The 15,847-nt window shown below is 39.5% G+C and overlaps 1 protein-coding gene across 4 annotated transcripts in view; it reads right to left on the bottom strand.

Moving 5' to 3' along the window:
• Positions 1–2,640: 2,640 nt before the first annotated feature.
• Positions 2,641–15,847, bottom strand: part of shroom1 (shroom family member 1) — a 29,964-nt gene continuing 16,757 nt past the window's right edge. For 2 of the 4 annotated variants that reach the window (XM_032576766.1, XM_032576768.1), the window contains exons 2-9: positions 12,689–15,526; positions 12,412–12,598; positions 12,220–12,275; positions 11,008–11,550; positions 10,320–10,892; positions 9,761–9,869; positions 8,180–8,452; positions 2,641–5,488 (exon numbers count right to left, since the gene is read on the bottom strand). In XM_032576766.1, coding sequence (XP_032432657.1) covers positions 5,234–5,488; positions 8,180–8,452; positions 9,761–9,869; positions 10,320–10,892; positions 11,008–11,550; positions 12,220–12,275; positions 12,412–12,598; positions 12,689–15,321 — 4,629 coding nt within the window. In that variant the 5' untranslated portion in view covers positions 15,322–15,526 and the 3' untranslated portion in view covers positions 2,641–5,233. The remainder of the gene's footprint in view (positions 5,489–8,179; positions 8,453–9,760; positions 9,870–10,319; positions 10,893–11,007; positions 11,551–12,219; positions 12,276–12,411; positions 12,599–12,688; positions 15,527–15,847) is intronic. The other 2 variants (XM_032576769.1, XM_032576770.1) reach the window with 2 other exon arrangements.

Genomic DNA, 15,847 nt, shown 5'->3' with positions numbered 1-15,847 from the left:
CCTCACCTTAAAATCATGTTCAGGGTGATGTGGAGTATCCGTTTTCAACACATTGAGTTTGAAATGTTGACCAAACTTTTTTCCATGTATTTGGCACAAAGAACATAAGTTCTTTGGCTTGAATGAAATCGCACAGAAATCTATTGGCTTCACTTCTGAAAGTGGCTGCAGTTGATTTTATTTAATGGAACGAGGGTAAAGGAAACTGAATCAAAAAGCCTGCCACGTAATTCAGATTATATTTGTGAAACATTTTAAAATCGTAAGTTATTCCCCTTCCACTTTGCAATTATGTACTACTTTGTGTTGATCCATCACCTTAAGTTTGAGTTGAGTAAATTGCATTAAAGTTCATGGTTTATTGTGAAAAAGTGGAACAATTGTAAATATGTTCATATATTGAAAGCAGCTGTGTCGCAGTCTTCTGTGTTCCAAAACAAAAAATTCCAACAAAGGCCGTGGGTTTTAACAGGTGGCTTGATTTGCATGCACTTCTGACTTGATTGTTTTGAAAAAATATATATGCTTTTCTTGAAAAAATAACAACAAAATAATTACTAAAAATATCTTACAACTTTCAACTTAGTTGAAAACCAAATTAATCTTAATTTGATGTTTCAAGCTCAAAAAAGTGGTAAAAAAAAAAAAAAAAAAAGCATTTACAAAACCTCCCATCAAAGCACCAGACATTTGACAAACAATAGACCTCCATTAAGCACCCAGTGTATTCTTAATTACTTAAATTAATGCGAGGGTCTACAATTACCAACGTAATCTAAACAATTCCAAATAGAAAAATTAATTACAAATTTTGGTTCTAAACTAATTTAAATATATTCTAACTGCCCAGAGGAGAAAACTAAATTGGTAGAAATTACAATCCACAAAATATAGCATAAATGGCCACAACAAGCTGGAACTTCTTTGTTACTTTTTAAAGTTTTATGCTCTTTTTTTTATTTTGTTGTGTTTAATTCCTCTCGTTATTGTAGAAAATATGACTTAAATGTACATGAGAAACGTTATTTCCTGAGTCTCTGTTAAAAATCCGTGTGTTGATTTGCCAGCAGAGGGCATAAGCGAGCTCTGATTTAAGTCATCAGTTCAGTTTAATGCAAACAACTTTTTCTTATACATGAATGCACAGTTTCATGTAAACACACATATTCAACACATCACACAATTACAAGCACACATGAAGCAGGTAGAACAAATCTCTCATTGCTGGTCATGTGCTTTTGGGTGCAGTGAACACATTTGGTGTCTTTCTATTTATATAGTTTATGTTTTTATTATCTGTTATTTATCAATTCAACTCAATTTAAGTTGTTTTTTATCATATATTTTTGTTATACAATACAAAAAAGTCGAATTACATTTCTTTTTTTTTTCTTTTTTTTTAAACCACAACCCAAATGTTGTAGCAGTTTTCTTTTACACAGTAAAGGTTTATTATTGTAATTATATAGATGTGAAGTAATTACTTCTGTATTAATTACACTGGAAGGGAACAAAATGTCAACAATTTGGAACTTTTTTGTCAATAGTTCATTTCTTTATATTTTTTTTTAGGAATTGAATTATAAAAATACTTCTTGTAACAACAAAAAATGTGGCTTGATTTTGTGAACAATTTAACATAAGCTCTTATGTTGTGTCTCATAATTATATGAGATTTTCAACACAAGATGAACATTTTCTGCTCAACATAAGGTGTTGAACATAAGATGAAGAACATCTTCACCAGATGATGTTCATCTGGTGAAGACGGTCTTATGCTGAACATCCTCAACACAAGATGAAGAACATCTTCTGCTCAACATAAGGTGTTGAACTTATAAGATGTTATTATGTTGAACATCTTATGTTGAACATATGGTTAGCTGAGAGTGCAGGTGCAGGTCAAATGCAAGTTAAATTCAATCTAGTTTCTTTGATATGTGTGTGCACGTGGGGTGCAGGTGTGTGTGTGTGTGTGTATGTATTCGTGAGAGTTTGTGTGTGGCCTTTGAACTCTTTTTCTGGTGCTTAAATTCTTTTATAATTCGCGGGTCAGAAATGACCCATAAGACAATCCTTGCACCCTAGTGGTGTACATCCCACATGAAAATGGGCTGTACACCCATCACTTTTTCTAATGACGGGGTCAATTTAGGAAAAGTCATAAAATTTTAAGTCGGAAAAAGATAGTTTAGAGTATTTTTTCTACAGGTAAACATGGTAATGGGTCACTTTTGACCCACAAGACAACGCAAGTAAACACCATTAGTTTTTGTTGTTTGTTTGCCTCTCTGTCTCTTTTCTACGTCCTTTCCAGCAGACTGACTGGACCATGTATCCCCTGCCCTGCCATTAATTTAATAAAGTCATTTGTGTAACAGGAAGAGTGTCTCATTTCCCCCTGCTATGGTGCAAATCTGCCTCCTACACAAAAGGCAATCAGACTAACCACATAACTTGCCTGTGGTTAGTTAATTTATCTGCATGTCTTGTACTGTACAAAAAGGCTTATCTACAGTGTTTGGAGCAAAATTAATTATCTCAAAGGTTTGGGAAATAATTGGAATACATATCTTCTCTGTTTGGATGTCATAGCACATATATAAATTGAAGGGAATATAAAATGAAAACCCACAGATGAACAGTGAAAGCTTAATTTATTTACAATATTACAAACATGGATTTTTTTTAAACCCCAAACAAGCACAAACAAAACTCTCAAGAGAAAATGGGAGTGAAACAAAGCAGAGAAAACAGATTTTGAATTGTGTGCTATGATCAATCTCACCATGGATTAAAATGTTTTTCTGACTTGGCTTTTATATAGTTTTGTTTCATTCTGACATCAGAGATCTGTAGTTATTATACTATATTCCCAACAAACATTATTTTTGATTCAATTGGACAAGCCTGGAAGCTGGTAAATATAGAAAAAAGTGCTCCGCCTTTCCCATCTTTCCTCAAGTCTTTTTATTTGGTTGTTCAAAATGTTGGAGGTTTGCATAATTTAGGAATTCCAGCCAGCTACAGAAAACAGCATGAAGGTCTTTTCAGTCTTCAGCTGTCAGAAAAAAAAAGACCAAAACAAACTTGTTTGTTTAGAAAGCAAGTTTTCTAAACAAGTCCGGTAGTGACGGACGGAGGTAAAAATCTCCAGAGAAGATTTTCTCTGCTGGTGGCAAAAAGTGAGTCAGTCAGTGCAGAAGAACTTTAGCTTTTTCCTCCTACATTAAAATATTGGAGACGGTGCAGACAGCAGGTATACTACCTGAGGGGAAAATAACATGGGGACCAGTTTCTGAACACACTCATGATCTCTCACAGACAAAAAAAAAGAGTTCAGAAAATTATCTAACAGCTCTCTGATGTCACTGAAAGACACAAATATAAATGCAGTACGATTGCATGTAGATGGGTTATTTGATTCAAGTACCAAAAGACAGCTGGGAATAAAGACACCCGAAGTAAATCAAACCTATTAAAGAAAAGTGTTTCAAGTATAAGATGTCGCTTCTGCAAAAGGACATAAGAGGAAATACTCCGTGATAACTGCTTTCGTGAAGTTAGTATCTATTGATTTAGGTAAGGAAATATTCAAGACTCTTCATGTTGTGTAGTCAGGACACCTAAAAATGATTAAATTACTGAACAGCAGTGAAAAGCAGGTAGTCAGTCTCTAAGAAAAAGTACCTTATGGGTAACAGGAAGGTGCTACCACATATGGATATGATATTTAAATTATACGTAGGATTATTTCCTTGACACAAAAAGGCCATTTTAATTGAAATATGTCAAATGCATGTGTGGTCACTTATTGGCAACACACAAAAAATAAGAACTTTTGATACAAAAATCATGTAGTGAACACAGATATGAAGGGTGGATTTACCTGACCCATCTGTGTATTGGTAACCTTAATATCCCTGGGATTATATGCAATTAAAATCTTGGAATTATGGGTAAAAGAAATCACAGAGCTGAGAAAAAGGGACATAATACAGTCAATAATACAGCTGGAACCAATAGCCAACAGCCATACACCGAGGTGTTGGTGAGAGATGTGTGAGATTCTGTTCTTGAACGCTCACAAGTAAAACGTGTATGATTATATGAAAAAAGTGAGACTTGAACAATAACTAAGCAGTTCATTAACATACATTTTACTGGTGACACAGTTAGGAGAAATTGGAATCCTGATCGATAACAATGCTGGTCAGAAGTGGAGCAGAAATTACATAAACTGTGACAAATTACAGTCAGAGTGGGCTCACCACAGAATGTTTTTAATGGGTGCCAGTATATTAAGTCTCCAAGCTACCCAACAGAGACAAGATTTCTTCTTCCTCCTCACTGGATTAATTATCACATACATCTCCATTTTATAAACATATTTACTGTGGAGACGTTGCAGTCATCAATTTTGCCTTTGGTGAAGATTGTACTATGCATTTCATGTACTTTGTTGTGAACATGAAAATGAATGCAACTATCATGGAATACAAGCCTGAACAACGTTAAAAAGGAAAAGTTGTAAAAGTGATGATAAATGCCCTTTAAACTGAAGAGGAAAAAAAACATTTTAACGGATGGAGTAAGGCTTTCACTTGAAATTATTTAGACTCCAGTTTGATGTAATGTGCATACATGTATCTTTACAAAGTGCTTTTTTTCCATTGAACTTATTTCATTTGGTTTTTAGAGTCTTAATTTGAAATGCATTTAGAAATGCAGACAACCAAAAAGAAGAATGTTAAATCTTCTACATCTACAGTACATTTTTCCAGACGTGGAACAGCACACCGCCCTCCGTCAGGCTACTGAAGCCTCATCGCTGCTCAGAGACGATCTTAAAGCTTATCGTAGGTTTCCACAGGTGCAGGTACAGGGCTGCAGGGCTATTGTCTCAATGGACAACAAAAGGACAGTATCTGAATTACTACAAGTTTCTGCACACCAGCTCTAAGATAAAAAGTTCCAACAGCTACAATAATATATATAAAGGCACACTGACACAGTTCAATTCTTTTCAAAGTGAAAACAAATGTACAACATTAAGACATGTTTTAATGCACACTGCTGCTTGTGCAAACGGAGATGGGCGAAAAAAGTCCACTTGACTCTCAGCAGATATTTCTGTCCTCCATAAATTCTTGAAAGGAGGGAGAGAAAAAAATGAGTCATGATTGGATTACATCCAAAAAGCCTGAAAACCAGAGCCACAGTGTCTGTTCCTTCACATGTTCAGACTGTTAGAAAGCTCTTCCAGCTGCTCCTCTCCCAGCCTCTGCTTCTCCTCCAGGTCCTTCTGGCGGATGAGGAGTGAGGCCTTGGTCTGGACGAAGCGCCGGTAGTCCTGTAGCTGCTCGGCGGACAGCTGGCGCGACAGGAAGGTGGAGACCAGGTTCTCTCTGCGGTCCAGGTTATCCTTCAGATCTTTGGCATCCTCCCTCTGTTTGCACAGCAGGCGGTGGCGACTGTCCAGAGACTCCTGCATGGAGCACAGCAGACTCATTAGACTACATACTGTCAAAGGTCCTTGTCTAGGTTTATATTGTGCTTTGCAAAAGTGTTCATATAATGTAATGTTTTTAAATCTTGTCACCTTATTGGAATTTAATATTTTAGACTATTACAGTATAACTAGGGTTGCACAATATGTTGCAAATACAACATTATTGCAATATCAAGGTGTGCAAAATTAATCCCACAAAGGACTGTGCAGAATGCTGTAACTAGCCATAAGATCACACTTTGTATGGAAATAATAATATTCCACCTGTTGGATGGAGTCTCACTGCGGTAGAAACCCACACCTGTCGCAAATTAGTGTCAAACACGCCAAAGGTCACAGGGATTATTAGAATGTTTGTATCTTTTTTGCTTTTAATGCCTGTATTGTTACATCTCAATGTATAATTTTTGCAATGCTTTTATGTTTCTTTATATTAATGTATCAATGGCACTACATAAATAAATGTCCCTTGCTTTTTCTTACTCAAAACAAATGGAAAAGTTAGGAGTGAGGTAAATGTGGAATTATCGCAACTAATATATCGCCATTGCAGGATTTTCTAAAAAGGTGCAGCAAGAGTGACATGCATTTGTATTCAGGACACTTTACTCTGAAACCTCTGAAGCCTCCAGAAGTCATCTTATCAGTAATGAAAGTCCAACTTCATGTAATTTAATCTCATAAATTCAGCGGTTCTGGGGAACACGTTGTGGTGGCTTTTTTGACAAGACAAAAGAGCAAAATGTACAGATCCTATACGTTCATAAACCAAAGCCTTGCAGCTGTAATTGCAGCACAGAATAGTTTTACAAACTAATAACTCAGAGCTTGAATTCAATTGTATGCAAGACTTTTATGATTTTTATGTATTTAAGAAAATGAAAACTTGGTTGTTTTTCTTTTATTTAAAAACTTTGTACCAGTTATTGCTGGTTTACCACATAAAACAAAAAACATACATTAAGCTGAAGTTTTAGTTATAACAGGACAAAACCCACATATAAAAAAATTTACTTTGGAGGCAGTTTTCTCATTGGAACGAGATGATGTGGAAGTTGCAGCATCACGTCAGATGCTGCAGTGTGTCCTTATGTCAACAGAGGGCAGGGTAGATACAAATGTCATCGAAACTGGAGCAGAGTTTCGGTGAGTCACTGTAAATAGCACTGTTGCTGATAACAGCAAGAGAGCAAATGAGGTTCTAACAAGCTCTGTGTGTGCAGCACGCTCTGCAGTCATGTCCAGCTTATGGGCACATGAACAATGAATGCTATCAAAAATAAATCTAGAAATCAAATGCATCCGTGCAAACATGAGCTGAAGCTGAAATAAACAGGCGAGGGGTTGTGGGTTGCACATTACATCACAAGAAACAATAAGGGACAGGAAGTTTCATGTTTCTCAACAAGGCTGACAATTTAATAAAAAAGCAATATGTCTTTGTTCGTTTTAAAAATTGTCCTAAACGTTTAGAAAACGTTTGCATATAATATTTGTTTGTCGATCCTCCAAAGTCTATTAAAGTGTTTGTTCTGGAAACAGATAAGGTAGAAAATTTGGTCATTAAATAGAGATAAACTCAGGAGCATTTTATACATTCCACACAGTTAGAAACCTTGACTTCATCAGAGCTGCCCTTCAACTTCTCCCTGCTGCTCTGTTTGCTTTGGCAAAAATAAACCCAACCAGCGCAAAGCTGAAGGCATCAGAGCCGCTTGTGCTTGTTGTTTATCCAGGAGCTCTGAATGAGCTGCAGTAAATCCAGAAATCTGCTTGGTTACATAAATTAACGTGTCCTTAGAAGCACCTGCTGCTGATGGTCTTCTTTTACTCACACGCACTAGTGTGTATGTGTAAACAGCGTTAGGAGGGACAGGCAGAAGCGTAAAAGGAAACATAATATGCAGACCAGATGGTAGGGCTTTAGAGGACATTAACTGATTATTATCAAACCTTTAACTCATTGATAATCTTTTAACTTTATTGTATATTATATTTTATTAAGACAGAAAAGAGGAAACTACTTAGAGATTAGTAAAAATAAAATAAAACAGATAATTTGGTATTAATGCCAAGCTAAGAAAAATAGCGTGCAAGAATATATTTTTTTAACTCTTGTAATTTTCAAAGTGCTACAAGAATTTTTTGAAATTTACAAGAGAATTAAAAGTACAAAAATAAAGTTGTAATATTACCAGAATAGTCATAATATTACAAATTTATTCTTGTAATAATATGACTTTATTCTAGAAATATGACTTTATTCTCACCACCTTTTTCAGCCATTATTTCAATATTATTCTTGAAATATTATTCTTGAAATATTATGACTTAATTCTTGCAATATTATGACTTTATTCTCATAATTTTCTTTGTTTTTCTTTTTAAAATCTATTTTGAATAATTAATTGAGCATACTGTACTGTTTAATAATTAGGATCAATTGGAAAGTATGTGTGATTGCATTGACATTATTAATCTATTAATTTTTTTGCAAAGCACCTTGAGATGACATTTGTTGTGAATTAGAACCATAAATGAACTCAATTGAGCTGAACTGAATTAATATAGCCCTAATAATCAATCCTATAACAACAAAGCAGTGCAAAAGTGAAAATCTAAAAACAACAATACTCCAACAGCAACAAGAACAAACGGGCTTCCAACCTTCTCCTCAGCGTCGGTGTGTTGGTCCACAACACTCAGGGCGTTTTGCACCCTGGCCAGCCGGGCAGAAAGGCACAGCAGCAGGTTGACCACTCTCTCCAGGTCCCCGATGAACAGGTTGTACCTCTCCAGCTCCACTGGCAGACAGCGCTCCCCCACCAGCAGCTTCATCACCTCCCCCAGGGCCGCGTTCTCCTCCACATCTGTCTGCAGGGCTCCACGTGACTCCTCCAGAGAACGCAGATGCTCATTGATATAAGAAACTAACAAATGCTGCGAACACAACAGAAAAATATGCTTTGAGAAACTATTCACAAGCTCTGAATCTTTTGACTGTTGCCATGGCTACAAGCAAAAAGTTTAATATATTTACAAGAGACTTTATGCGGTAGAAGACCAACAAAAAAATAGTGCATAAATGTGGAACAGAAGGAAAAATATACATGACTTTTAAAGTTGCAATTAAAGTCTGAAAAGTGTGGCAAACATTTGTAGTCGATCTCATTTACTCTGCTGCCCTTAAATAAAATTCACATATTATTTACAATACCACAAAAATCTGACAAAAGCGCCAATAAGAAAATCATTGTTGACAGAAAACCAGAAGTTTCATCTGCAGTTTGCCATGAGCAGTTTGGCTCACACATATTATTTACAATACCACAAAAATCTGACAAAAGCGCCAATAAGAAAATCATTGTTGACAGAAAACCAGAAGTTTCATCTGCAGTTTGCCATGAGCAGTTTGGCTCACACAGCAAAGACCTGGATGAAGCTGCTCTGACCAAATCAGACCAAAACTGAACTATTTTGTCTACAAACATACTTTGACTGGGCCATTCCGACAAGACTTGAGCCACAATTCACAGATGCTTTCAATCTCATCTCGTCTAGCCTGGCTGAGCTTGAGGTGTTTTGCAAAAACGAATGGGCACAAATTTAATGTCAAAACCAGGTAGAGAAAAATCCTAACAGGCTTGCATCTGTATTTGCAAAAGTTTAAATTTGTGCCTCGTTTTTCTTCCATTTCACAGCTATGTAATACTTCAGGTTGGTCTATCAAATAAAACAACAATCAAATGGACTGAAGTATGTATGTATGCATGTCACAGCATAAAATGTGGAAAAGTTCAACATGCATGAATAATATTCCAAGGCACAAAAAATGATTAAGGATGAAGATATGAAGTTACAGAAGAGAGTCTTCAGGGCAGCCAGGAAGAAAAACGAGAGTTAGCCACAAAGCCAGATATTACACAAGCTAGAGACTGATAAGAGGCAGACAGAACATAACGTGATAAGGGACATGGCTATCTGTAATGGGTCCGCTTAAGGCCAAATAGCAACCAGATGGTATCAATTTGATTTGGTTAAAAAGTAGAAACCCAAAGGAAGCTGTAGTTGTGCAATTTTCATCCTGTTTACACCAAATTCAGGAAATAGTGAAGTAGTATAAAACATTAGGACATATTTAAACTTGTTTATCTTATTTAAAACCCAGGAAAGACTTTTATGCATGCCAATACTTCATTCTTCATAATGAGCTCATTATTTGAGCTGCTTTTTTAATCTAATAATTACCTTCATCTCAGTGATATCAGCTTGGCTTTGCTCATCCGTACACTGAAATATCTCGCTGTCTGAATCAGGCGGACATGGAGACGGTTCAGCTCCTTTACTCGCTTCGTTGCTAAAGACAGAAATGCATGTATGTCAATACAACTTCATTCATCCATACGTCCTCTGCTGTTTTTGCAGTTCAGAAATGATTTGGCAAAAATGTCATATTTGCAGTGTCAGGCTTGAGGAACGCTGAGGAAGGCCAGGAGGCATTACAAAAAGCAGAAACAGAAGAACACTGTCTCCATGTATCTGATTACCCAGTAGTCTAAGCAAATAACCAGGTGTGTCTGCACATGTGGCGTAACAACAATGTATTGCAACACTGGCAAAGCTCTGTTGTGGAGCCAGTATAAAGTTTCATGGAAACATTCATCAAGAGGTCATGATTAACTTGTCTTCTCTGTCCAAATGTGTGAATAAAGTAATTTTTGATACTAGATTCAGTTTTTGTCACTTGGAGGGATGAATGTGTGTGAAACGAATCCACTTTTGAACCAGGTTTTACCACTAAATTCACCTTTCACCAGCTCCTTTCTGCTCCTGTTTCTTCTTGTAGTGCTCTTCCATCAGCAGGGTGTCCTCCGACAGAAGCTGCTCCATCAACATCAGGGCAGTTTTACGACTGGCCAGCGGACAGAGCACCCTGGCCAGTGACCTATCAGCTTTAACCACCGCCTTTACAAGCTCCTCCCACTTAGGTTTCTTGGCAGACTTTTCTGAGCTGTCTGTCTCTCCCTCTGGCATTTCCCTCTTCTTCATCTCCTCCTTCTGTCCCACTGTCTCAGCTTCCAGATCCGGTTCTTTTTGCTCGTCTGCCTGGTGACTGACTTCTGCTTTGGAGGCAGACATAGAAGGAGACACAGAGGAGTCGCTTGTCTGCTTCGTGGAGATGGAGTTACCACGCTCGTCGGAAACATTGTTTGTCTGAAAGGAGTTCCGGAGATCCTCCTGGAGCTCTTCTTCTGGTGGGAGAATCCACAGTGACGGATCAGTGGTGACGCCGCAGCTCAGCGTCACTTCGTGGTTTGCCTCGCCACTTGATTCGTCGACAGTTTGCTCCCTCTCTAATCTTGGGGAAGTCCCACTTCTACTAGAAATAAAATAATCATAATTAAGAACTGAAAAGGCAGAACCAGGTACATAATAAAATAAATTAGGAACCTCAGTTAGCATCCAGAAAACAGAATGACAAAGTCTCCTCTTACCTGGAGACAGGTGTGCTTTCACAAGGACGCTTTGTCTGGGTGGGTGTGGAACAGGTGGATTTGATCTCCCATTCACTGATCTTTTGACCTTTGGGGGAAGGTGGGTTGGAAAATGTCTCGCTGGGTTCTCCGCTGGAGACTGGAGAGACGGATCCACCAGAGCCCGTTTCTCTGGTTGCATCTTCCCTCTGCTCAGAGCTTTGCTTCTGGGGAGGATGTTTCTGGGTTTGGTGTTGGTTCTGTCCCTGAGAGTTATTCTGACCAACAAACTCTTCTTCTTTTCTTGTTTCCTGTCGTCGAGCGTCTCCGTCTTCAGCAAAGTGTGAAATACTCCTGATATTTCTGCTCCTTCCAGCAGGCTCAGCTGAATTCCTCCGCAGCTGATCCAGGTGCTCTGAGCTTTTGCTCAGGGTCGATACTTTAGTTATCTTCGATGCCCCAAGCTCCTCCATGGACTTTCCTCTCTGCCCCACCTTCCGAGAAAGCTGCTGGCCTTCAGCGACTCGCTTCTCCGATGGTTGTTCTGCTTCATTCTTCCGGCAGCTGATATTGACAATAAAATTCAGAATAAAACAGAAGGAAAAAAATCAAATCAAGCTCTGGAAAAATGGAGGTTTAAATATGAATGACTAAAAGAAATAAAGTGACTTGCCAATCTACTTTAAATTTTTAAAATTTTGCTCCATAACAATTACAAACTTGAATGTATTTCGATGGAATCTTAAAAATCAACACTAATCAGTGGAAAATTATGAATTTTAAGAAAAATGATACATGGTTTACGGTCAATCAGACTGGATGGAAAGTATCTGAAAAGCAATTGTCATTAGTTATCAGAGTTTCTCAATAGGATTTACATCTGGGCTTTAACTGGGCCATTATAGCACATGATTATCCTGTGATCTAAATGGTTCCATTGTAGCCGTATTATTATTGATGTCATGCTGAAAGAATAACCACCAGCCCAGTCTCATATCTTTTGCATCCTCTAAATGGTTTTCTTCTGTATAGCAGCTCTTTTATTCCTGGTCTATGGCGCTTGTGTAAATCTTTTCAAAAGAATGTTGTTCACTGGAGTGGCTGGGTGTTAACGTTTTAGGTGCCACAATGAATTAAGATGAGATTTATGCTCGGTGAACACATCATTGACCTAATACTCTCCTGACCTAAAAACCAATTAAAATGTCCCTTTTTGTTGCCACTGGTACATACCTCTGGGTTTCCATGGTGATGACTGGTTCTGGATTCTCTTCTTTGTCTTGTGCCTGCTGTCCCAGTGGAAAATACAACAGAAACATGTGCATTTTACCAGTTTTTAAAGTTTTATCTCTTTGCGAAGATACATTTAGTTTAAAAGTAGAAATAAAATAAAGAAAGTAATGAGTAAATCTATTAGTGATGTACCTGAAATGTATGTGGTGTGGATGTGGATCTGTTCCTGAGGAAGCTGGTCGACTCCCTCTGGTCCAACAGACTCTCTGCAGATGCAGATTTTCCCTGAGGTGGACCATGACTCTCCCTCGGTCTGGAAGAGTTTTGGTGGCCAGGATAGTGGCCTGAGCAGGACTGGGCAGAAAAGAACTGGGCATACCTGTTTTGGGAGATTAAAACATAATCTTTAATTTATCTGAGTATCAAGGCAGAAACAGTCAAGCTCTCCTAATGTGTGATTATTTAGTACCTGATGGAGCTACTGGGTGAATCAAGAATACGCCCAGCAGAGTGGGGTCTAAGGTGTTTCTTCTTTGTGTGTTTCTCATGATTCCATGATTGTGGGCGAGGATTCCAGTCAAATGGTTTCTCACCGAGAGAATGTCTTTGTCTGGATGGAGTTGGTAAATGAGATGTTGGGTGCTGCGGCTCAGCCATTTTCTGGCCAGTCTTTCGTTCCATGTATTCCACGAGGGCCTGATGCTGAACATGCTTTAGGTTAGTCTTTGACGCACTGGAGACAGACAGAGCTCGACCTCTTGACTCAAACATCTCCCTCCGTGCTGCAACCAGTCCCTGCTCCGCTTGCTGTGCCGCGTCCTCTCCTTCAAACTCAGCTGCAAACAATCCTTCACTCTCATTCCCAAACGAGCAGCAAACCGAGTGTTTGGGCGTTCTGCCGAGCTCGTTGAGTTTCTCTGGCTCTGAGAAGCACATCTTCTTCTGCTCTGGGGTCAGTCTTTTTCTGCCTCCGATACGCGCCACTTGAGGCTGAGCAACATTTGCCAACCGCAAGTTTTTCTTCTCAAACGATTTTTCAATTTCCTTCTGAATGTCCCCGACCTCTGTTATGCTGCCTTTCTCTGTGTCCTGGGATGTCAAAGATGGAGTGAGTGTGTCTGTTGATATCTCAGAGTCTTGTGATGAGGAAAATGAGTGAATCACTGCAGGCCTGCACTCAGAGTTTTGTGTCAAACAATGTGGCAAAGGCAGCTGCAGGTCTCGCCTCTTAAATGACGTCTTACTCAAGACTTTGCACTGGGCATCCTTAAGTTTCTCTTTGTAGTACTTTTTAAAAGAATCATCCAGGGTGCCGCAAGCAGCGGACAGAACATCTCCTCCGTGGTTCCTGCTAGCGTCACCTTGTGCAGGTGTCTCATTATTATTTACTGCTACCTCTTCCTGGACGGATTTATTAAGGACACCTTCCTTCCTTCCACTGAATCCAGGATCTGGATTGGGCTGCATTGCTGTTCGACTGGCTCCAGTTAGGTGATACAGCAGTGGTGTTGTCTCTTTGTTTATCCTCTCACTAGCAATGTCTTCCAAAGGCTGCCGCTTCCCTCTATTGGTATGATCTTCTCTTCTGTTGTAGTTTGTCGACTTGTTGCCCATCACCAAATTGACGTCATTTTGATGAGTGGCTGACTGTGGTGGGCTCTTTAAATCAGGTCCGCAGTAGAATATTGGGTTGCTTGCTGTGTGGTGGCCAATCTCACGACTTTCGTCCAAGACATTTAAAATGTGGGGTGGGGTGTAATTCTCCTGGTCCAGGCTCTTGGACATCTGGACCATTCCCTGATCCACAGAAGTGAAAACTTCCTCGTCTTCTGGAATCATACCACTGGACGTGTGCGAACTCTCATAGAAAGGTCTGAAAAAATTATCCATAGTGCTGTGGGATCGCGGGTTGTCTTGATGGTGGGTTTCTAACACAGCCGAGACCTCCCTTACAAATTCTGTACCACTTATGGCTGCAGAATGTGTCCTCACAGCAGGTTCAGATGGTTTGTACACCCCTGTGACAAAGTAGAACTGGCCCTTATGCTGAATGCTGCTGCTTAGACAACTCTGGCTGCCGTTCCGGGGACTGTCGGCTCGCTGCAGTTCTGAAGAACCATGCACTTCCTGAGCTGAGTAAGCCCTTTTGCGCTCGCTTTGAAAATAACCACCAGATTTAATCTGATGGTCTCCATTACAGCCAATCATGCTGGAAGTCTGTTTGGGTGTCAGATGTTCAGGCTGGTTTCTACCATGAGGTGGTGATTGGCTGTGGAGCTCAAAGGCAGCATTGCTGTCCACAATGGAAGGGTTTTCTAGGTTCACCCTTGTCTGGTTGTGAAGTTGGAGATGCAGCCGGTAGCTTGGTGGATGCTGGACCTGCTGCATCTCGTGAGAGCCTCTCCAAACGGAGTACAGTGGTTCAGAACTCAGGTTTGAGCTGCTCTTATCTAGGATCGCTGTCTCTGACCTTGGGAAATGTTGACTCTGAGAATATGGTTGGCCATGGAGTCGAATCTCTTGTTGAGGTTGTTGGGGCAGGGGTTTAAATTCAGTACCATGGAGGTGAGCCCTGCTGTTCTCCAAGTTTTTAGTGGCTATAAAACTATCAAGGCGTAATGGTACCGGTGGGGCCTGACCACTTTGGGACGGAGTGCTCGACTGTACCTCTTTTTTAGGGTGTGCATTGTTGTTGGTGTGCAAACTCTCGCTGCCATTGAGGCTATGGTAGTTCAAATCAGAGTTTTTGTGATACTGCTGTGAGATGGCTTCGACAGAGCGGTAGAGCTGATCCATGGTCTTTGAGTCAGACTGCAGAAACTGGGTTGGATGGTAAATAGACTTTACATATTTAAGGTCAGCACAGTGGCTGAAGGAGCTGGACTGTAGGTCATCAGGGAGGAAGGGAGATGGGTAGTCTGGGGCAGTGGACCCACCAGAGAAGGAGCTGTATGCAGAATCTCCTTTGCCGTGCTGGTGGTGGCTTAGATGGTCAGCAATACTGCTGTTGGACTTGGCTGGCGAAAGCCGGCTTACAGACAGGCTAAGAGGATGCAGGTCCACGTTGCTCATTCTCTCAAAGTGCAAGCTGTAAGAATCCATGAAGGGTTGGGGTAAAAGGCAGGAAGGTAAAGGCTTGTAAATCGTACGTATAAGAACGTACAGTGATGCATCTGTCCGTCTTGTGGGTGGAGGGGGGAACTTGGGGAACTACCACTAACGTGACTGCACCCAGTTGTCTTATTAATCTCAAATTAGGTCATGTTCCTCCCTCTGTTGAGTTAAAGCCTCTTGAAAAAGTCTGCTTCTGGTGGAGAGAACATAAACACAAACAAAACATGTTAGTCTAAAATCTTGACTCAGAAATCAGTTCAGGCATACATATGGTTTAAAAACCACAGATCAAGGGTGGAATAGTTTGGCAAAATATGGGTTCTCAAACTGCAAGAGGAAAAAAAGACATTAAATTAACTAATATAAATGTTTGCATTGAATAAAATGACCACAACACATGAGCTAGTCATGGTTATCAAGCTTTACCGATGTTTCTGTTTTTCTTTGTTAAACCACTGGTCTACATTAAAGCTCTTTCAATTAGATTGAAAGATGTTTTTGAGAATTTTTCCAA

This window comes from Xiphophorus hellerii, chromosome 11 (assembly GCF_003331165.1).
Source record: "Xiphophorus hellerii strain 12219 chromosome 11, Xiphophorus_hellerii-4.1, whole genome shotgun sequence".
NCBI classification, from domain to species: Eukaryota; Metazoa; Chordata; class Actinopteri; order Cyprinodontiformes; family Poeciliidae; genus Xiphophorus; species Xiphophorus hellerii.
This window is presented reverse-complemented; position numbering and strand designations above follow the sequence as displayed.